Source organism: Arachis hypogaea, chromosome 13 (assembly GCF_003086295.3).
Source record: "Arachis hypogaea cultivar Tifrunner chromosome 13, arahy.Tifrunner.gnm2.J5K5, whole genome shotgun sequence".
Taxonomy (NCBI): domain Eukaryota; kingdom Viridiplantae; phylum Streptophyta; class Magnoliopsida; order Fabales; family Fabaceae; genus Arachis; species Arachis hypogaea.
This window is the reverse complement of record NC_092048.1, coordinates 34,970,247-34,992,553: the sequence shown is the minus strand read 5'-3', so window position 1 is coordinate 34,992,553 and position 22,307 is coordinate 34,970,247. Positions and strand designations below refer to the sequence as shown.

The following is a 22,307-nucleotide window of genomic DNA, read 5'->3' as shown; positions in this document are numbered from 1 at the left end:
TTGAAATCTAAAACCATTTAAAATTACTCTTAATTATAGATTTAAATCAATCATTTAGGTTAAAACGAGAATCTTCCTGGCGGCATATCCTCCTCGGTTCACGGCTGCCCCATGCGCTAATTTCCACCTCCCAGAGCAGTCAACGGCCCAGCACTGCGTCCTGGGATCGGCTTCCTCCTTCAGCTATGATTGAACAGTCCACCGCCAATAACAACTAACCAACCAGCGCTGCACTCTCCTCCGCACAGAACGAAGCCGATTCACTCCTTCAGAATGGCAGAATCGCAAGAAGAACGTGTTTCAAGCGAGGATCCTCCTTTATGCACTTCACCTAGCCGAAATTCATTAATGGAGGTCGATATAGTGGAACCGCTAGATTGTGTAGCCTCTGACGTTTCAGAGAATTTATCATACGAACAAGAAAACTTAGCCGGCGATGTCGCAGGCCATGGTTTTAAGTCGAACAAGGTGAGCAATTAGGATCCTCAATTTCTGCCATGGATGTTTATTCTACGTTCAGTTTTTATGTTTAGTCACAATGTAAATGAGTACTTTAATTGTATGGTTATTGAAACATGCAATTGTAAGCAATCAGTTGAGATGCAAATAAATTTATGTTTGTTTTATATTTAATGGTATCATTACATGCATTGAGGATTAGCTAAAATTAATTAACAATTTCATGCTTATATGATTACATCCAGGAGCACATTTTTGCGTACGTTTTTTTTATATGCTCTCTTCATTTTAAATGGCATCTTTATTTGCTAATCATCTTATTATGGACTTACGTGATTTTATGGATGACGGGATAGCATAATTTAATTTTTAGGTATGCTTATATGAATGCATTTTTATTTATGGTGTCCGTATACTATCCATACGTGATGATCAAGTGGTGCGCGAAAATTGTGATCATCAATGGCGCCATCAACATGGTACGCTCAATTGCAATCTCAACTCTTTATCACAACTTCGCACAACTAACCAGCAAGTGCACTGGGTCGTCCAAGTAATAAACCTTACGCGAGTAAGGGTCGATCCCACGAAGATTGTTGGTATGAAGCAAGCTATGGTCATCTTGTAAATCTCAGTCAGGCAGACTCAAATGGTTATGGAGGATAATATAAAATATAAGATAAGGATAGAGATACTTATGCAATTCGTTGGTGAGAATTTCAGATAAGGGTATGGAGATGCTTTGTCCCTTCCGTCTCTCTGCTTTCCTACTGTCTTCATCCAATCATTCTTACTCCTTTCTATGGCAAGCTGTATGTTGGGCATCACCGTTGTCAGTGGCTACAGTCCCGTCCTCTCAGTGAAAATGTTCAACGCACCCTGTCACGGCACGGCTATTCAGCTGTCGGTTCTCGATCATGTCGGAATAGAATCCAGTGATTCTTTTGCGTCTGTCACTAACGCCCCACAATCGCGAGTTTGAAGCTCGTCACAGTCATTCAATCATTGAATCCTACTCAGAATACCATAGACAAGGTTTAGACCTTCTGGATTCTCTTGAATGCCGCCATCAATTCTAGCTTATACCACGAAGATTCCGGTTAAAGAATCCAAGAGATATCCACCCAATCTAAGGTAGAACGGAGGTGGTTGTCAGGCACACGTTCATAGGTGAGAATGATGATGAGTGTCACGGATCATCACATTCATCAAGTTTAGGAGCAAGTGATATCTTAGAACAAGAACAAGCTGAATTGAATAGAAGAACAATAGTAATTGCATTAATACTCGAGGTACAGCAGAGCTCCACACCTTAATCTATGGTGTGTAGAAACTCCACCATTGAAAATACATAAGAACAAGGTCTAGGCATGGCCGTGAGGCCAGCCTCATGATCTAAAGACTCCAGACCTCGATATCTGAATACAATAGCAAAAGGTCCTATATGTAGAAAACTAGTAGCTTAGGGTTTACAAAGATGAGTAAAATGACATAAAGATCCACTTCCGGGCCCACTTGGTGTGTGCTTGGGCTGAGCATTGAAGCTTTCATGTGTAGAGACTCTTCTTGGAGTTAAACGCCAGCTTTTGTGCCAGTTTGGGCGTTTAACTCCCATTCTTGTGCCAGTTCCGGCGTTAAACGCCGGGCAATCTTGAGCTAATTTGAAACGCCAGTTTGGGCCATCAAATCTCGGGAAAAGTATGGACTATTATACATTGCTGGAAAGCCCAGGATATCTACTTTTTAACGCAGTTGAGAGCGCACCAATTGGGCTTCTGTAGCTCTAGAAAATCCACTTCGAGTGCAGGAAGGTCAGAATCCAACAGCATCTGCAGTCCTTTTAGTCTCTGAATCAGATTTTTGCTCAGATCCCTCAATTTCAGCCAGAAAATACCTGAAATCACAGAAAAAAACACAAACTCATAGTAAAGTCCAGAAAAGTGAATTTTAACTAAAAACTAATAAAAATATACTAAAAACTAACTAAAACATACTAAAAACATACTAAAAACAATGCCAAAAAGCGTATAAATTATCCGCTCATCACAACACCAAACTTAAATTGTTGCTTGTCCCAAGCAACTGAAAATCAAATAAGATAAAAAGAAGAGAATATGCAATGAACTCCAAAAACATCTATGAAGATCAGTATTAATTAGATGAGCGGGGCTTTAGCTTTTTGCCTCTGAATAGTTTTGGCATCTCACTTTATCCTTTGAAATTCAGAATGATTGGCTTCTATAGGAACTCAGATTCCAGATAGTGTTATTGATTCTCCTAGTTAAGTATGATGATTCTTGAACACAGCTACTTTATGAGTCTTGGCTGTGGCCCAAAGCACTCTGTCTTCCAGTATTACCACCGGATACATACATGCCACAGACACATAACTGGGTGAACCTTTTCAGATTGTGACTCAGCTTTGCTAGAGTCCCCAATTAGAGGTGTCCAGGGTTCTTAAGCACACTCTTCTTGCCTTGGATTACGACTTTAACCGCTCAGTCTCAAGTTTTCACTTGACACCTTCACGCCACAAGCACATGGTTAGGGACAGCTTGGTTTAGCCGCTTAGGCCAGGATTTTATTCCTGTGGGCCCTCCTATCCACTGATGCTCAAAGCCTTGGATCCTTTTTATTTTTACCCTTGCCTTTTGGTTTAAAGGGCTATTGGATTTTTCTGCTTGCTTTATCTCTTTTTTTTTCTTCTTTTTTTTTTTCGAATATGCTCTCTTTTTTTTTTGAATTCACTGCTTTTTCTTGCTTCAAGAATCATTTTTATGATTTTTCAGATCCTCAGTAACATGTCTCCTTTTTCATCATTCTTTCAAGAGCCAACAATTTTAACATTCATGAACAACAAATTCAAAAGACATATGCACTGTTCAAGCATACATTCAGAAAACAAAAGTATTGCCACCACATCAAAATAATTAATCTGTTATAAAATTCAAAGTTCATGCAATTCTTCTCTTTTTCAATTAAGAACATTTTTTATTTTAAGAAAGGTGATGGATTCATAGGATATTCATAACTTTAAGGCATAGACACTAGGACACTAATGATCATAAGACACAAACATGGACAAACATAAGCATGAAAATTCGAAAAACAGGAAAATAAAGAACAAGGAGATTAAAGAACGGGTCCACCTTAGTGATGGCGGCTTGTTCTTCCTCTTGAAGATCTTATGGAGTGCTTGAGCTCCTCAATGTCTCTTCCTTGCCTTTGTTGCTCCTCTCTCATGATTCTTTGATCTTCTCTAATTTCATGGAGGAGAATGGAATGTTCTTGATGCTCCACCCTTAGTTGTCCCATATTGGAACTCAATTCTCCTAGGGAGGTGTTGATTTTCTCCCAATAGTTTTGTGGAGGAAAGTGCATCCCTTGAGGTATCTCAGGGATTTCATGATGAGTGGGATCTCTTGTTTGCTCCATCCTTTTCTTAGTGATGGGCTTGTCTTCATTAATGAGGATGTCTCCCTCTATGTCAACTCCAACTGAATAACAGAGGTGACAAATAAGATGAGGAAAAGCTAACCTTGCCAAGATAGAGGACTTGTCCGCCAACTTATAAAGTTCTTGGGCTATAACCTCATGAACTTCTACTTCCTCTCCAATCATGATGATATGAATCATGATGGCCCGGTCTATAGTAACTTTAGACCGGTTGCTTGTGGGAATGATTGAGCATTGGATAAACTCCAACCATCCCCTAGCCACGGGCTTGAGGTCATGCCTTCTCAGTTGAACCGGCTTCCCTCTTGAATCTCTCTTCCATTGAGCACCCTCTTCACAAATGTCTATGAGGACTTGGTCCAACCTTTGATCAAAGTTGACCCTTCTAGTGTAAGGATGTTCATCTCCTTGCATCATGGGCAAGTTGAATGCCAACCTTACATTTTTCGGACAAAAATCTAAGTATTTCTCCCGAACCATTGTAAGCCAATTCTTTGGGTCCGGGTTCACACTTTGATCATGGTTCTTGGTGATCCATGCATTAGCATAGAACTCCTGAACCATTAAGATTCCGACTTGTTGAATGGGGTTAGTGAGAACTTCCCAACCTCTTCTTTTGATCTCATGTCGGATCTCCGGATATTCACGACCTCGGGGATCACCTTCTTCATGGCCATAACTTCATAGAAGTGGTCTTGATGCACCCTTGAGATGAATCTTTTCATCTCCCATGGCTCGGAGGTGGAAGCTTTTGCCTTCCCTTTCCTCTTTCTAGAGGTTTCTCCGGCCTTAGATGCCATAAATGGTTATGGAAAAATAAAAAGTAATGCTTTTACCACACCAAACTTAGAAGGTTTGCTCGTCCTCGAGCAAAAGAAGAAAGAAGAGAGTAGAAGAAGAAATAGAGGAGATGGAGTTGGCTTTTTGGTTCGGCCAAGGGGGGAGTAGTGTGTAGGTTGTGTGAAAATGAAGGAGTGAGGATGGGTTTATATAGGAGTGGAGAGGGGGTGTATGGTTCGGCCATTATGGGTGAGTTTGGGAGGGAAAGTGGTTTGAATTTGAATGGTGAGGTAGGTGGGGTTTTATGAAGGATGGATGTGAGTGGTGAAGAGAATAGTGGATTTGATAGGTGAGGGATTTTTGGGGAAGAGGTGTTGAGGTGATTGGTGAATGGGTGAAGAAGAGAGAGAGTGGGGGGTAGGTGGGGATCCTGTGGGGTCCACAGATCCTGAGGTGTCAAGGAAAATTCATCCATGCACCAAGTGGCGAGCAAAAAATGCTCTTCATGCCAATTCTGGCGTTAAACGCCAGGCTGGTGCCCATTTCTGGCGTTTAACGCCAACTTCTTGCCCTTCCCTGGCATTTAACGCCAGTCTGGTGCCCTTTTCTGGCGTTAAACGCCCAGAATGGTGCCAGACTGGGCGTTAAACGCCCATTTGCTGCACTCACTGGCGTTTAAATGCCAGCAAGGTTTTCCTCCAGGGTGTGCTATTTTTCTTTCTATTTTTCATTCTGTTTCTGCTTTTTCAATTGATTTTGTGACTTCCCATGATCATCAACCTAAAAAAATAAAATAACAAAGGAAAATAGATAAATATAATAAAATTGGGTTGCCTCCCAACAAGCGCTTCTTTAATGTCAGTAGCTTGACAGTGGGCTCTCATGGAGCCTCACAGATACTCAGAGCAATGTTGGAACCTCCCAACACCAAACTTAGAGTTTGAATGTAGGGGTTCAACACCAAACTTAGAAGTTGGTTGTGGCCTCCCAACACCAAACTTAGAGTTTGACTGTGGGGGCTCTGTTTGTCTCTATTTTGAGAGAAGCTCTTCATGTTTTCTCTCCATGGTTACAGAGGGATATCCTTGAGCCTTAAACACAAAGGATTCTTCATTCACTTGAATGATCAATTCTCCTCTGTCAACATCAATCACAGCCTTTGCTGTGGCTATGAAGGGTCTGCCAAGGATGATGGATTCATCCATGCACTTCCCAGTCTCTAGGACTATAAAATCAGCAGGGATGTAATGGTCTTCAACCTTTACCAGAACATCCTCTACAAGTCCATAAGCTTGTTTTCTTGAATTGTCTGCCATCTCTAGTGAGATTCTTGTAGCTTGCACCTCAAAGATCCCTAGCTTCTCCATTACAGAGAGAGGCATGAGGTTTATGCTTGACCCTAGGTCACACAGGGCCTTCTCAAAGGTCATGGTGCCTATAATACAAGGGATTGAGAACTTCCCAGGGTCCTGTCTCTTTTGAGGTAATTTTTGCCTAGTCAAGTCATCCAGTTCTTTGATGAGCAGTGGAGGTTCATCCTCCCAAGTCTCATTACCAAATAACTTGTCATTTAGCTTCATGATTGCTCCAAGATACTTAGCGACTTGCTCTTCAGTGATATCTTCTTCCTCTTCAGAGGAAGAATACTCATCAGAGCTCATGAATGGCAGAAGTAAATCCAATGGAATCTCTATGGTCTCAGTGTGAGCCTCAGATTCCCATGGTTCCTCATTAGGGAACTCATTGGAGGCCAGTGGACGTCCATTGAGGTCTTCCTCAGTGGCGTTCACTGCCTCTTCCTCCTCTCCAAATTCGGCCATGTTGATGACCTTGCACTCTCCTTTTGGATTCTCTTCAGTATTGCTTGGAAGAGTACTAGGAGGGAGTTCAGTAACTTTCTTGCTCAGCTGACCCACTTGTGCCTCCAAGTTTCTAATGGAGGACCTTGTTTCAATCATGAAACTTTGAGTGGTTTTGATTAGATCAGAGACCATGGTTGCTAAGTCAGAATGGTTCTGCTTAGAATTCTCTGTCTGTTGCTGAGAAGATGATGGAAAAGGCTTGCCATTGCTAAACCTGTTTCTTCCACCATTATTGTTGTTGAAACCTTGTTGAGGTCTCTGTTGATCCTTCCATGAGAGATTTGGATGATTTCTCCATGAAGGATTGTATGTGTTTCCATAGGGTTCTCCCATGTAATTCACCTCTTCCATTGAAGGGTTCTCAGGATCATAAGCTTCTTCTTCAGATGAAGCGTCCTTAGCACTGCCTGGTGCAGCTTGCATTCCAAACAGACTTTGAGAAATCATATTAACTTGCTGAGTCAATATTTTATTCTGAGCCAATATAGCATTCAGAGTATCAATCTCAAGAACTCCTTTCTTCTGATTCGTCCCATTGTTCACAGGATTCCTTTCAGAAGTGTACATGAATTGGTTATTTGCAACCATTTCAATGGGTTTTTGAGCTTCTGCAGGCGTCTTCTTCAGATGAAGAGATCCTCCAGCAGAGCTGTCCAATGACATCTTGGACAGTTCAGACAGACCATCATAGAAAATACCTATGATGCTCCATTCAGAAAGCATGTCAGAAGGACATTTTCTGATCAATTGTTTGTATTTTTTCCAAGCTTCATAGAGGGATTCACCTTCCTTCTGTCTGAAGGTTTGGACTTCCACTCTAAGCTTACTCAATTTTTGAGGTGGAAAGAACTTTGCCAAGAAGGCATTGACTAGCTTTTCCCAAGAGTTCAGGCTTTCTTTAGGTTGTGAGTCCAACTATATTCTAGCTCTGTCTCTTACAGCAAAAGGGAATAGCGTAGTCTGCAGACCTCAGGGTTAACCCCATTAGTCTTGACAGTGTCACAGATTTACAAGAACTCAGCTAAAAACTGATGAGGATCTTCCAGTGGAAGTCCATGGAACTTGCAATTCTGTTGCATTAGAGAAACTAATTGAGGCTTAAGCTCAAAGTTGTTTGCTCCAATGGCAGGGATAGAGATGCTTCTCCCATAGAAGTCGGGAGTAGGTGCAGTAAAGTCACCCAGCACCTTCCTTGCATTGTCGGCATTGTCGTTGTTTTCGGATGCCATGTCTTCTTCTTTGAAGAATTCTGTTAGGTCCTCTACAGAGAGTTGTGCTTTAGCTTCTCTTAGCTTTCGCTTCAAGGTCCTTTCAGGTTCAGGGTCAGCTTCAACAAGAATGCCTTTGTCTTTGCTCCTGCTCATATGAAAGAGAAGAGAACAAGAAAATGTGGAATCCTCTATGTCACAGTATAGAGATTCCTTGAGGTGTCAGAGGAACAAAAAATAGAAGGAAGAGGTAGAAGAATTCGAACTTAGTGAGATAGAGTTCAAATTGTGCATTGAGGAGGAGTGTTACTCTATAAATAGAAGGATGTGAGAAGAGGGGAAGAAATTTTTGAAAATTAATTAAAAACATTTTAAAAACATTTTGAAAAATTGAAGAATGATTTTTGAAAATAAAGTTGAAAAAGAAATAAAGTGATTTTGAAAAAGATTTTGAAATTATAAATCAAAAAGATATGATTGAAAACTATTTTGAAAAAGATGTGATTTTGAAAATCAATGACTTGGCTAACAAGAAAAGATATGATTCAAACATTAAACCTCTCTCAACAGAAAAGGCAACATACTTGGAATGTTGAATCAAATCATTAATTGTTAGCAAGTATTTTTGAAAATGGAAAGAAATTGATTTTGAAAATATATGATTGAAAAGATATGATTTGAAAAAGATTTGATTTTGAAAAATTATGAAAACTTGAAAAAAAATTGAATTAAAAACAAAATCTTCCCTCTTGTGCCATCTTGGCGTTAAACGCCCAGAATGGTATCCATTCTGGCGTTTAACGCCCAAAATGCTACCTTTTGGGGCGTTAAACGCCAGTTTTCCTTCTTCACTGGGCGTTTTGAACGCCCAGCTTTTTTTGTGTAATTCTTCTGTTGCATGTACTGAATCTTCAATTCCCTGTATTATTGGCTTGAAAATGGAACTGAGATCAAATAAACAATGCATGCAAGACACCAAACTTAAAATGAGACACTAGACTCAAACAAGAAACATAAAAATATTTTTGGTTTTTATGATTTTGTAATTTTTTTTTTGGATTTTTCGAAAATTATGTTGAAAAGAAAATAAAGAGATTCAAAAATTTTAATAAGAATTCCAGGAATCATGCAATGTTAGTCTAAAGCTTTAGTCTAAAGATATTAGACATGACTGGCCAAGTTTCAGCAGGACATTACATTCAAGAGCTAAATTGATGAGACTCAATCAACTTTGGTGATGATAAGAACATCACCTTGAAACACTAGAATTCATTCTTAAAAATTCTGAAAAATACCTAATCTAAGCAACAAGATGAACCGTCAGTTGTCCAAACTCAAACAATCCCCGACAACGGTGCCAAAAACTTGGTGCGCGGAAATTGTGATCATCAATGGCGCCATCAACATGGTACGCTCAATTGCAATCTCAACTCTTTATCACAACTTCGCACAACTAACCAGCAAGTGCACTGGGTCGTCCAAGTAATAAACCTTACGTGAGTAAGAGTCGATCCCACGGAGATTGTTGGTATGAAGCAAGCTATGGTCATCTTGTAAATCTCAGTCAGGCAGACTCAAATGGTTATGGAGGATAATATAAAATATAAGATAAGGATAGAGATACTTATGCAATTCATTGGTGAGAATTTCAGATAAGCGTATGGAGATGCTTTGTCCCTTCTGTCTCTCTGCTTTCCTACTGTCTTCATCCAATCCTTCTTACTCCTTTCCATGGCAAGCTGTATGTTGGGCATCACCGTTGTCAGTGGCTACAGTCCCGTCCTCTCAGTGAAAATGTTCAACGCACCCTGTCACGGCACGGCTATTCAGCTGTCGGTTCTCGATCATGTCGGAATAGAATCCAGTGATTCTTTTGCGTCTGTCACTAACGCCCCACAATCGCGAGTTTGAAGCTCATCACAGTCATTCAATCATTGAATCCTACTCAGAATAACACAGACAAGGTTTAGACCTTCCGGATTCTCTTGAATGCCGCCATCAATTCTAGCTTATACCACGAAGATTTCGGTTAAAGAATCCAAGAGATATCCACCCAATCTAAGGTAGAACGGAGGTGGTTGTCAGGCACACGTTCATAGGTGAGAATGATTATGAGTGTCACGGATCATCACATTCATCAAGTTTAGGAGCAAGTGATATCTTAGAATAAGAACAAGCTGAATTGAATAGAAGAACAATAGTAATTGCATTAATACTCGAGGTACAGCAGAGCTCCACACCTTAATCTATGGTGTGTAGAAACTCCACCGTTGAAAATACATAAGAACAAGGTCTAGGCATGGCCGTGAGGCCAGCCTCATGATCTAAAGACTCCAGACCTCGATATCTGAATACAATAGCAAAAGGTCCTATATGTAGAAAACTAGTAGCTTAGGGTTTACAAAGATGAGTAAAATGACATAAAGATCCACTTCCGGGCCCACTTGGTGTGTGCTTGTGCTGAGCATTGAAGCTTTCATGTGTAGAGACTCTTCTTGGAGTTAAACGCCAGCTTTTGTGCCAGTTTGGGCGTTTAACTCCCATTCTTGTGCCAGTTCCGGCGTTAAACGCCGGGCAATCTTGAGCTGATTTGGAACGCCGGTTTGGGCCATCAAATCTCGGGCAAAGTATGAACTATTACACATTGATGGAAAGCCCAGGATGTCTACTTTCCAACTTAGTTGAGAGCGCACCAATTGGGCTTCTGTAGCTCCAGAAAATCCACTTCGAGTGCAGAAAGGTCAGAATCCAACAGCATCTGCAGTCCTTTTAGTCTCTGAATCAGATTTTTGCTCAGATCCCTCAATTTCAGCCAGAAAATACCTGAAATCACAGAAAAATACACAAACTCATAGTAAAGTCCAGAAAAGTGAATTTTAAATAAAAACTAATAAAAATATACTAAAAACTAACTAAAACATACTAAAAACATACTAAAAACAATGCCAAAAAGCGTATAAATTATCCGCTCATCATCAAGCAAGTATTTAAAATAGATAACCATAGGGTGATACAATGGCTGAATTTGTTTACTAAATTGTAGTGAATGGTACTTGTATTTGCAGCATGCTAACCATGGAATGCTTATATTAGTGTTTTAATCATGTATTTATATGCTCACTGCATATTTTTTTAGTTATATGCTGATATGCTTCCTGCCTTGTATTTGGTTATTTTTCATGCTTATATTAGTATTTTAATCATGTAATGGTATGTATATATGCTCACTGCATATCTTTTAGTTATATGCTCGTATGCTTCCTGCCTTTTATTTTAATGTTTTTCATGCTTATGGGAATATGTAGTTAATGAATGATGTACTTATGTTCTTCTTGCATCCGAAGAAATGAGTGTGTGTATGTAAATATACACGAAAAAAATTTTGTGGCTGGAGTGAAAAAAGAAGCCACTAAAGGGTGAGTAAGGCCCTTAACTATTAGCCAAAATGGAACAAATAATTCCCAATGATTTTCATTGAATGAGAAAAAAAAAACAAATAAATGGTGAAAATTAATTAAATAATACATGAAATGAAAAAAAAATCTCTTTGCTTGTTTTGTAGCTGTTGATGTGTTTTCGGTGATTGTTTTAGAGATTTTATTGAAATGAGTTTTGATCAGGATCTTCCTCCTTTTGGTTACTCTGTTTGTTTGGAAATTTTAGGCCACGCAGTTGTCGGATGTTACAGATGTTGGAAGTGAAAAGATGGAGCTTGTTGATGAGGTATTGGACTCTAGATTACTTTTGTGTACTCATAATGTTCATGTTTGATTTGATAACTAATGGTAATTAATTTTTCGTTCGAATTAATATAAAATACAGTTACCAGATCATGGTTGCCTTCAAGAAGACGAGATACCAAGAGTTGGGATGCGGTTTGCTCAGTTACAGATGGCTCATGACTTTTATGTGACCTATGCGCTGGATTTGCAACTAAGATAAGGACGACAACATTTGATAAGATCACAAAGGCTCCCATTAACCAATCTATACACTGTAATCGCGACGGGATCTGCGAGTCTCGTGTTAGAGCACCAACGTGGAAGAATACGATTTCAGCTGCTGGGTGCAAGGCAAGGATATATGTAAAGTTTGATAAAGACGTGCAAGACTGGGTTTTGCTCAAGGTTGACTTGGCGCACTCTCAGCCATGTTCACCGAAAAAGGCAGTGCACTACCATGAGTATAGGCAGCTGACCATGCATGCGAAGTGCGTGATCGAGGATAATGATGAGGCTGGAATTCGACCAAACAAGACATTCTTTGCTTTGTCAAATGAGGCTGGTGGCCCTTCTAACTTGGGATTCTCAGAGAAGGATTTAAGAAATTATATAACAGCAAGGCTCCGAAATAGCAACGTGAATGCGGATGTCAGGGAGATGATGAGCTACTTCAGGAGAATGAAGGACATCAATCCGAACTTCTTTTATGCGGTGGAGTTGGATGATGAGTGTAAATTCAAGAGTGTAGTATGGGTCGATGCAAGGTGTAGGGCATCGTATGAATACTACGGAAACGTTGTGTCAGTTGATAGCACTTACAGAAGGAATAGGTACGTAGTAGTTAAGTTGGTATTTTTTCCTTTTCTTGATAAAATGTTATTCGATCGTGATTGGCATTTCTTACATCTGGCTGGTTTTTCTGGTAGGCATGGATTACCGTTTGTGTCGTTCATTGGGGTCAACCACCATGGTAGGTTGACCCTCCTCGGTTGTGCTTTGTTGGGGAATAAGGAAATCACAAGTTATGAGTGGGTTTTTAGCCAATGGGTCAAGTGCATGGGAACTGCTCCACAGTGTATCATAACCGATCAATGTCGATCCATGTATCGTGCGATCAAAAATACTTTACCCGACACACGCCACAGGTGGTGCATCTGGCATATTATGAATAAGTTACCTTCTAAGCTTGGGGTTTACCGTCAGTACGGAGCTTTGTATGCTGACCTAAACGACATTGTGTGGAACTCTCGGACCGAGAAGTCATTTGAAGATAACTGGGCTGATTTTATAGATGAGTACAACTTACATAACAACACGTGGCTGTCAGGTTTGTTACTGTATGATTACTTCACACGCTTTTATTGCAATTGTTTGGCATCTGAATGTTTAGTATATGCGTAATTTTTTATGACAATTATATGGATGTTCATTATAGTATACATTTGGATGTTTAATATATCAGTGATTGTGGATGGTCATATCTCAGTTGTAGTAATATGTTTGGTGTAAGCTTTCTATCCTTAATTTGGGATTATTTATTCCCTGTAGATCTGTATGATGACCGACGTATGTGGATCCCAATATACTTCAAGGGTGAATTTTGGGCAGCAATGCGGAATACTCAAAGGAGTGAGAGCATGCACGCATTCTACGGTGGATACTTACACAGTAAAACTAGCTTGGTTCAATTTGTTCATGAATATGACAATGTTCTTGGATTTAAGGAGCAGAGAAAACTGGAGGATGATGCTGCAAACTCGAGGGGGGTTATCCCTTGTGCAACCACCTCGCCTATGGAGAAATAATTTCAGCAAGAGTATACCACGAGCATTTTTAGGGATGTTCAAATTGAGTTTGTGAAGAAGGCTAACTGCATCATTTAATTTCTGCAGTTGATGAACAGGATCCATTGGTCTGCGTGATGGTGGAAGAGGAGAAACTAGTCAACGATACTATTCTATGCGTTCCGTACGATGTTCACTTTGACCATTCCACACAGGAGCTTCGTTATGAGTGCAATCTTTTTGAGAGTTCAAGTGTGTTGTGCTGTCACTACCTTGAAGTTTTCCATTCATATAAAGTGTACAAAGTACCTTCATGTTATGTTCTCCCTCGATGGAGCAAGAACATAAAGCGCAAACATACGTATGTCAAAAGTAGCCATGATATCAGTCGGTCGGATGAGAGTCATGTTGCATTCAGGGGACTGTGTGCGCACTTCTATAATGTTGCTCAAGAGTTCGTCGGTGACAATGAAGAAACAGCATTGCTGCATGTTGCTTTGGAAGAAACAATGGCCAAGTTGGATGCGCACCATGCCAAAAAGAGGTCTGAGAGCATGTCAAAGACCCAGACAAACATTGGCTCACAGAGTTCGAACGATGTCAGTGTTGATGACATCCAAGGTCCATTGAAGGTTACCACAAAGGGGAGGCCAAAGAGTAAGAGGCTCGGCGCTGCCCTTGAGAAGTGCTTCAAGAATTCAAGGCGGAGAAAACAAAAGAAGTCATCCCCGGTAGATGTTTGGCTTAATCTCAACTTTGTATGTTTATTTGGTATATTACTATTCTAGAACATAACTTTTGGACTTTTTTCTACTTTTTTTTGGACAGGTGGTTCGTCCACACGCATTTCAAGATATACACCATGGTTCTGTTGCTGGCCTAAATGTCCCCGAACAAGCCGGTGATTTCATGTCTTTGTTAAGCTCCTTCAACAAAAAGTAGGATTAGTTGGACAAGTTTGTGATTGTGTATATTTTCTCATCTCTGTGTTTAAGGATTATTGTTAGTTTCAAGGTTCGAAGGCAGCTGTTGCAAAAGGTCCACATGTTATTAATTGCAAGAACCATTTTTTCGAGTGAAACCGAACCATTTTACTATTTTTTTTCCAGTAGACTTAATGCATAATGTGTATATTTGATGGTTATTCTGTAATTTACGTTGTAGTTTAATTAAGTTGTTCAAGATTTCTACATGCTTTACTATATAGTTTTTCGGTATGTAGCTGTTCGTCATAGACATTGTTGTCAGGAATTTTTTAATGAACTAAAGTGGATGTTCATTTCTATAGGTGTTCAGATGTTTATTTCTACTATAAATAAGGATGGTTAGCCATTTAGCATTTGTGTTTTGATTTTGACCTTGTTAGACTGAATGTTCATTATTGTAAGGTATAAGATGTTCAGTTTAGCTATATTGGTGGATGGTTAGTGGTCACCTATTTCAATATGCACAAATATGACAGTTTTACATAAAAACTTGATAAATCCGGAATTCTAACATCTAAAAAGACATGGATAAATTTTACGTAACATAACTAATAAATCATTGTACTGTAGGAAAAAAATATGTCATTGAATCAAGTCTTTCTAATGTGACAATAACAAATCCTTAAGCATGTCAGCAGTAAGTCAACTCAGTATAATTTGGTAGTTCAATTCATTGTAACTAATACTAAGTGAGCAACTTCTTCCTCCCTCTGCGCATTGCCCCCTTCGGTAATCCCTCCACACGTTCAATCAATGTCCGTGTGCTAGGTGCAGTGTATGGTGAACTAACGTCCTTCTTCTTGTTCCGTGGTGCATTACGACGAACAGGTTTAACCTTGTTTTCCAATAACGAGATAAGCTGGCCTACCGATGCATTCTGTGGGCCATAGATAATGTCTAGCATCAACTCCATCCTGTCTGAGCTGAGTGAATCCTGTGGGTAAATTTATCAGTTGGTTTAGTATTAAGAACCGTTACAGTTATATTTTTACAAGATCAATAATGACATTTGCTCAAATGTTTAATTAACAAACCTTATCCCATTCACAAAGTTGACGTTCTTCGGTCCAACTTTCCATCAACTTAATGACACACATGCCACAGTCAAAGCTGCAGGACAATAAAATGCTATTGCAATTAGGTTGAGAAAAACCAAGTTACATGGTACGACACATTTTGAATTGAAATCTAAAAAAGCATCAAATTTGGGTTATAATTTCATCTCACTTGTTCGGTTGCTTTGGAACCCTCGCGTACGAACGAGCTGGGCCGTGCGTAGTCCGAACGAATGCAGAAATAAAAATACTTGCCATATCCTCACATAGTCTCCCCTGAAAATCATGGAACGAACATACGCGAGCAAAATTATATCGACTTGAACTGTGCGGCTGTATTTTGTTTAAAAGAATGATGGTATCTTACAACATATGCATCGAGCTTTATTCGTTTATCATCTTCTGGTCCATAATGCAAACTATCGAGAATAAGTAAGCGCTTCGCAACCACATCAAATGCATATACCCACCAATGGCCCCTCCAACAATAAGGAATTAACCACTGCACCAAGTAGCAAATATGAAGAGATTTTTCATGTGAGAAAAAAAAAACAAAAACTATTGATCTCATTCGACCATTCAAGAACCTTAACATTCTCAAATCATGCGACAACATATTTCCAACAGGTAATTAAATACAAAACAGCAACTCACCCATTTTCTCTTTGCTGCTGCTACTTTGTCAAAGAACCTAGTATCATCACCAAAGCTTGGACTAAGACCATCATAAATTGGTGCCACACCGTCCATAAATCTTTCCAGACTATCATTTTTTATGACTGATTCCTGCAGACCCACACATAGTAAAAATCCCAATAAAAAGCTTTTTCAACATAGTAATAAGAATGTAATTACCAATATGCCTGGACACACGCAATAGAACTCTTGCTTGAACCTAGATGATTCAGTGTCGTTGAAAGTATAGCACATCCATTGAATTACCTACACAGAGTATTAAGCAAGTGTAATTCAAACACCGATATAAGTATAGGGAATTAAAACACATGCTTAAGTTCATATACGTACACAGCTGTTTACCCAACTGCGTAGTTTCAAGGTCCAGAAGTCCTTCCTTTGTAATACCATGTAGTCCCGCCCTTCATAGGAAGCTAAATCTTGATTTTCATCCAACGACGGTTTAATTATCCATGTTCTGATTTGTTCCTCCTTAGTCTCCCCCAACTTTATTTCACTTAGTCTTGGATGAATTGAATGTATTGGGGACGGGGTTAGAGTCTTTTCAAGCTGAGTTAAACCGAGTGAAAAGCTCGGTCTACCTGGACTCGGTGTATGATAGGGTGATTTTATTGGAAACACTGTTTGCAGGGGTTGCATGATTATGGCTTTGGTTTGGTGCCCCTGTTCAACATTATTGAGTACTTGCTCAAATTCAGGACACTGAACGATAGAGATGTCAAATTCGCTGCAAACGAATGGGACAAGAATTTAGCTAAGAGAACATGTCATGCCTAGCTAGACGGCTAATCACATGTCATGGGTGTGAAAATAAAAAAAAAAAGGAAAACATACAGCAAGGTAATCAATAAACCACTAACCGGTCAAAATCATAGTCACTGAGCTGTACAGGTGCTGCTGGCGGTGTGTGTGGAGAATCATTGTTTAGGTCATTTTTTCCTTCTTGATGACTTTCATGATTGCCGTTGAACACTGGATCTTCTTGTCTTGTATCATGTGGCGGAGGGTGCTGTTGGAACAACCGTATCCTTCTAGCAAGCGGCACGTGGTCATCATCATCAGATTCCGAGACTACCAATGGCGAAGCAGTGCTTCTTGAGACACTTTCTCTTGGAATTTCTTTTTTGGTGCCGCGTCTAGATCGGCTCCTACTGAGAATCAACTTTCTCCTCGAACCAGTCTTGGATTGCTGTTATGTAAATTCATGCATATCGTCATTTTAATTAGCATACAAACAAAACCTTACTAAAGTGAACAACCAAATCGTACTAAAGTGTGCACCCAAAAATATAACAAAGTGAACATCCAATTCAAATTATCACATGAGCTATCCTACAGAAAGCAAACCACCTTATCCGTCTCCTTATTTCTTGGCTGAGATGTAGTCTTGCCTTTGGTAGACGGAAGTTGCTCAGTGTCCTTGCAAGGCCTTTTACACCCTCCTTTCTTGTTACCCATTTTACTCGAAGACTGCTTCTTATTTCCTTTCTCTTTCATTGAATTGTTGACTGGGCAACCCGGTGTTCAACATGGGACAACAAATATATGGAAAAATCTAATGTAAACTTTCAGGCGTTTGGAAAACATAACAAACTCACAATCGTTCAAAAAAATTAACCATCTATGGCCACACTATATTTTACATCCAAAACCCAACTACAGTGAACATCCTCAATTACAACCACACTAATCATCACTAAAATATATTTTCACACAATGAATTAACTAGGCAGCCCCATGAAGCAATTCTTTCATACATAAAAAGCCATCCAAATAAATTAATCATAAGTTATCTATCCAGTTCAGATTAGATCCTAATTTGAGCATCCTAAATCCTCCTGTTTAAGTAATAAACTCAACTCAAATAAAACCTTAATAAAAATAAGACACAACTGTATTCAAACAAGCTTTCAACAAAAAAAAACATGTAAATATCATACACGGTCATTGAATTTAGCTCTCCTAATCGTTCTTCTATGAACTTCATATATCAAAACAAGCCATACAGCCACATAATGAAGTTACTTTACAATTTTGTAATCGTAAATTCTATGATAACGATCAATGATCATATCACATAAATAAGGATCCAATTAATTGAGCTCACAAGCTTTAATAAGGAAAGCAAATCACCTTTTCTGCCTTCCTATAGCTTGGATGAGGTGAAGTCTTCCCTTTGGTAGACGGTGATTCGTCAGTGTCGTTGCAGGGCCTTTTACACCTCCCCCCTTGTTAACACCTTTACTCGAACATTGTTTCTTCTGCTTTCTCTTGTTCCTTCCATTTTTGACTATGCAACCCTGTGTGTTCAACATTTGGTCAAAAAAGGATTCTAAAACTTCAATGTGAACTGCCAATTGCATTTTCTGTTCAACTAGATTTTATAAAATGCATTAGTAAAGATTGAACCTGTGAGATGACGTAGTCGGCCTTCTTATCAAGCTCATTAGTGGTCCACTCAACAATCCATGGTTCAAGTACTCGACAAGCATGCAACGGACCATGTTTCAAGCGCTGAAAGTACAAAACCTATAAAGAAATAACTTAAATTTTAGGAATTACACCTACGGTCATACATTGGATTCAAATTAAATTAATTTAATGCATTACCAGCAACACGAACATGCACCCGCCGCATGTTTCCCTGTTCTCATCTTGGAATTTCCTTATCGCATCCCGCAGCCACTTTAATATGTGATAAGGCCAATGAAACCTTCTAGGGTTCGACACATCTAATATCGGAGGGAGGTGCCACGGAGAAATAGTTTGCTGCCTTGTGGGGTTCAGAAACATCTTCAAAATAACCATGATAAAGTATCTTCTAAACCTCATCCTCTATTGCTTAGTCTCCATTGGACAAGCAAATACAAACTCACGCAGTTGGCTTGTTGTTTTCTTCTGAAACTCCGCCTTAATTGCCAGATGCGATGGATTTTTCTTCTGCAATTCTGGGATTGGTTCGCCTGCGAGAAATGGAACAGTTTCCCACAATCAATAAGTGTCATCAACGGAGAAAGTAAACCACTCAGAGAAATTTTTTCATCCTACATAACTAACACTAACCATGAGAAGGTATGCCGAATACATTGCCAATAAGTTTGGCACTAATGCGAATCTCCCCTGCGTCCACCATGAGCGTGTTTGTGTCAACCTCATAAGCCCTGGCTAGTTGGAGCATGATGCTCTGTTTCACATGCCATTGTGGTACGCGGCGGAGGAAACCAAATCCTATGGCCTCAATCTCGTCCAACTTAGCTCGCTCATGATGTCGTTCCAAGTGCGTAAATAAGTTATTGATGTAGCATGGTGAGCACTGGTGGACGAAATTGTGATTCGTACTCTTTGTACTTGTATGAAATTTAATTCAAGATAATAGCTCTTTGGTATGTGTGGTCACAACTCCATTCAACTAACCAGCAAGTGTACTGGGTCATCCAAGTAATAAACCTTACGTGAGTAAGGGTCGATCCCAAAGAGATTGTTGGTATGAAGCAAGCTATGGTCATCTTGTAAATCTCAGTCAGGCGGATTTAACTAATTTAAGGGATTATTGGTTTAAATATGATTAATAAAATAAATAGAAAATAAAGATAAATAAACTAGGATAGAAATACTTATGTAAATCATTGGTGAGAAATTCAGATAAGTGTATGGAGATGCTGTGCTCCTCCTGAATCTCTGCTTTCCTACTTCTTTCATCCAATTTTATCACTCCCTTCTATGGCAAGCTGTATATAGGGCATCACCGTTGTCAATGGCTACGTCCCATCCTCTCAGTGAAAAAGGTCCAAATGCTCTGTCACGGCACGGCTAATCATCTGTCGGTTCTCGATCATGTTGGAATAGAATCCCTTGATTCTTTTGTGTTTGTCATCACGCCCAGCAATCGCGAGTTTGAAGCTTGTCACAGTCATTCAATCGCAGAATCCTACTCGGAATACCACAGACAAGGTTTAGACTTTCCGGATTCTCATGAATGCCGCCATCAATTCTAGCTTATACCACGAAGATTCTGATTAAGGAATCCAAGAGATATGCACCAGGCCTAAGGTAGAACGGAAGTGGTTGTCAATCACGCGCGTTCATAGGTGAGAATGATGATGAGTGTCACGGATCATCACATTCATCAAGTTAAAGAGCAACGAATATCTTAGAATAGGAATAAAGAGAATTGAATAGGAAATAGTAGTAATTGCATTAAAACTTGAGGTACAGCAGAGCTCCACACCCTTAATCTATGGTGTGTAGAAACTCCACCGTTGAAAATACATAAGTGAAAGGTTCAGGCATGGCCGAGAGGCCAGCCCCCATGATCTGAGAACTAAACGTCCAAAGATATCTAATACAATAGTAAACTATCCTATTTATACTAGACTAGCTACTAGGGTTTACAGGAGTAAGTAATTGATGCATAAATCCACTTCCGGGGCCCACTTGGTGTATGTTTGGGCTGAGCTTGATCTATCCACGAGCTGAGGCTTCTTTTGGAGTTGAACGCCAAGTTGTAACGTGTTTTGGGCGTTCAACTCCGGGTCGTGACGTGTTTCTGGCGTTTGACTCCAGACAGCAACATGGAACTGGCGTTGAGCGCCAATTTATGTCGTCAATTCCCGAATAAAGTATGAACTATTATATATTGCTGGAAAGCTCTGGATGTCTACTTTTCAACGCCATTAAGAGCGCGCCATTTGGAGTTCTGTAGCTCCAAAAAATCTATTTCGAGTGCAGGGAGGTCAGATTCCAACAGCATCAGCAGTCCTTTGTTAGCCTTCTTTTCAGAGTTTTGCTCAGGTCCCTCAATTTCAGCTAGAAATTACCTGAAATCACAGAAAAACATACAAACTCATAGTAAAGTCCAGAAATGTGAATTTAACATAAAAACTAATGAAAACATCCCTAAAAGTAGCTTGAACTTACTAAAAACTACCTAAAAACAATGCCAAAAAGTGTATAAATTATCCGCTCATCAAGCACCGGGTCTCTACTAGTTTCTGTTGAGCAAAACCAAAAAGGATTAGAATAACGTTATGGAAAAAAAATATGTTGCTTTAGTGTTATAATTTGTTCGATACCTTTTTACCCATCTGAGTTTCAGTTCAGCCGGTATACAGATTGATTCGTTCGGGCAGCGTGGTAATTTGCTCACGTAATAGTCCCCCTGAAACCTTTCAATGTTAAATCTTACAGAAGCCTCAGGTGACCTCCACTCAAATGACATAAATAAAATCATGATATTACTTACCAATTGATGTAACCTAATTTATTTGAGTTATATGGCACGAGAATATTACACTGATGCATCGAGTCAGATACGAATATATTGGCATCAAGGATTATAGCCTTGTATTAATATCTTCTATGTTATGGAAGATAAACAAATATCAAAGCTAAAAACTTCCCATTAGTAACCATCTATAATTAGGATGGAAAACTAATTCTTGAACACATATATCAGTAAATACACAATATAACTGACCATCCGCACACTTAACTAACAATCAAAATTACTATGGGTCATGTCTATCAACCACACCCACCATCGAATTCCCTATCACAGGTGCTACCCAAATAGCTTTCAAGTATCACTAACAAATGACCAGGAGCACATCCATCAACTAGAAGCATACCAATCATCAAGGAAAAATTCTTTCACACAATGCATCAACTAGATAGCTCCAGATATTGTTTCATTCCTTCACAAGAAGGCATGCCAATAAATGATTCACAAAAAAGCAATTCACTTCAGGCGACTCCCACATGAGCATATAGAATTGGAATTTCTTTTTTCAACAATCCATAATCATACAAAAACCGAAAGACAAAGGACACCGTGATATCAAGTTGTAGAAACCAACATGGATGGTGTGAAAATTAGTATATAAGGAAAACTAAGCAACGGGGACTCACCTAATAGTAGGTTAGCACGCTTGAATTGTTGAAAGCCTGAAGTTGAGATAGTGTGGTTGTTTTACCGCTTCCTGAGGCACACAAAAAAAATTTAATATTGTCTATTTATCCGGCTCTTGTACCCGGAAGCAGGATTTAAATAGATTAAAGAAAAAAAGACAAGCTTGTTTAGCACAAAACAGCATGATACAAAGAGGCATTCATGCATTGATTAAATTGTGGAATGTCATATTATTAAAAATAATTAATTTTTGATTGGATGATCAAATAATTTTTTTTACACTCTAAATGCATCAAAATTATTTTTTTTTTATAAAAATTAACAAAAAAAAAAAGAAAGTAAGGGTTGATATCATGGAAGAATTAAGGAGGATTCCAATGAACTAAACTAG

The 22,307-nt window shown here is 39.3% G+C and overlaps 1 protein-coding gene and 1 long non-coding RNA gene across 2 annotated transcripts; one reads left to right on the top strand and one right to left on the bottom strand.

The window, feature by feature from the left end:
• The first annotated feature begins 273 nt into the window (after positions 1–273).
• LOC112775986 (protein FAR1-RELATED SEQUENCE 5-like) lies at positions 274–14,213 on the top strand. Its single transcript, XM_025819932.1, has 7 exons — positions 274–468; positions 11,429–11,488; positions 11,704–12,317; positions 12,414–12,814; positions 13,036–13,253; positions 13,391–14,029; positions 14,100–14,213. Exons 1-7 carry the CDS (start codon positions 274–276, stop codon positions 14,211–14,213), a joined length of 2,241 nt encoding a protein of 746 aa, XP_025675717.1.
• A 5,974-nt stretch (positions 14,214–20,187) lies between these two features.
• On the bottom strand, positions 20,188–21,987 carry LOC112770189 (uncharacterized). Its single transcript, XR_003186587.3, has 4 exons — positions 21,916–21,987; positions 21,081–21,166; positions 20,936–20,999; positions 20,188–20,825 (listed from the first exon to the last, which is right to left on the bottom strand). It is a non-coding gene; the product is annotated as an uncharacterized lncRNA (long non-coding RNA).
• Between the last annotated feature and the right edge of the window lie 320 nt (positions 21,988–22,307).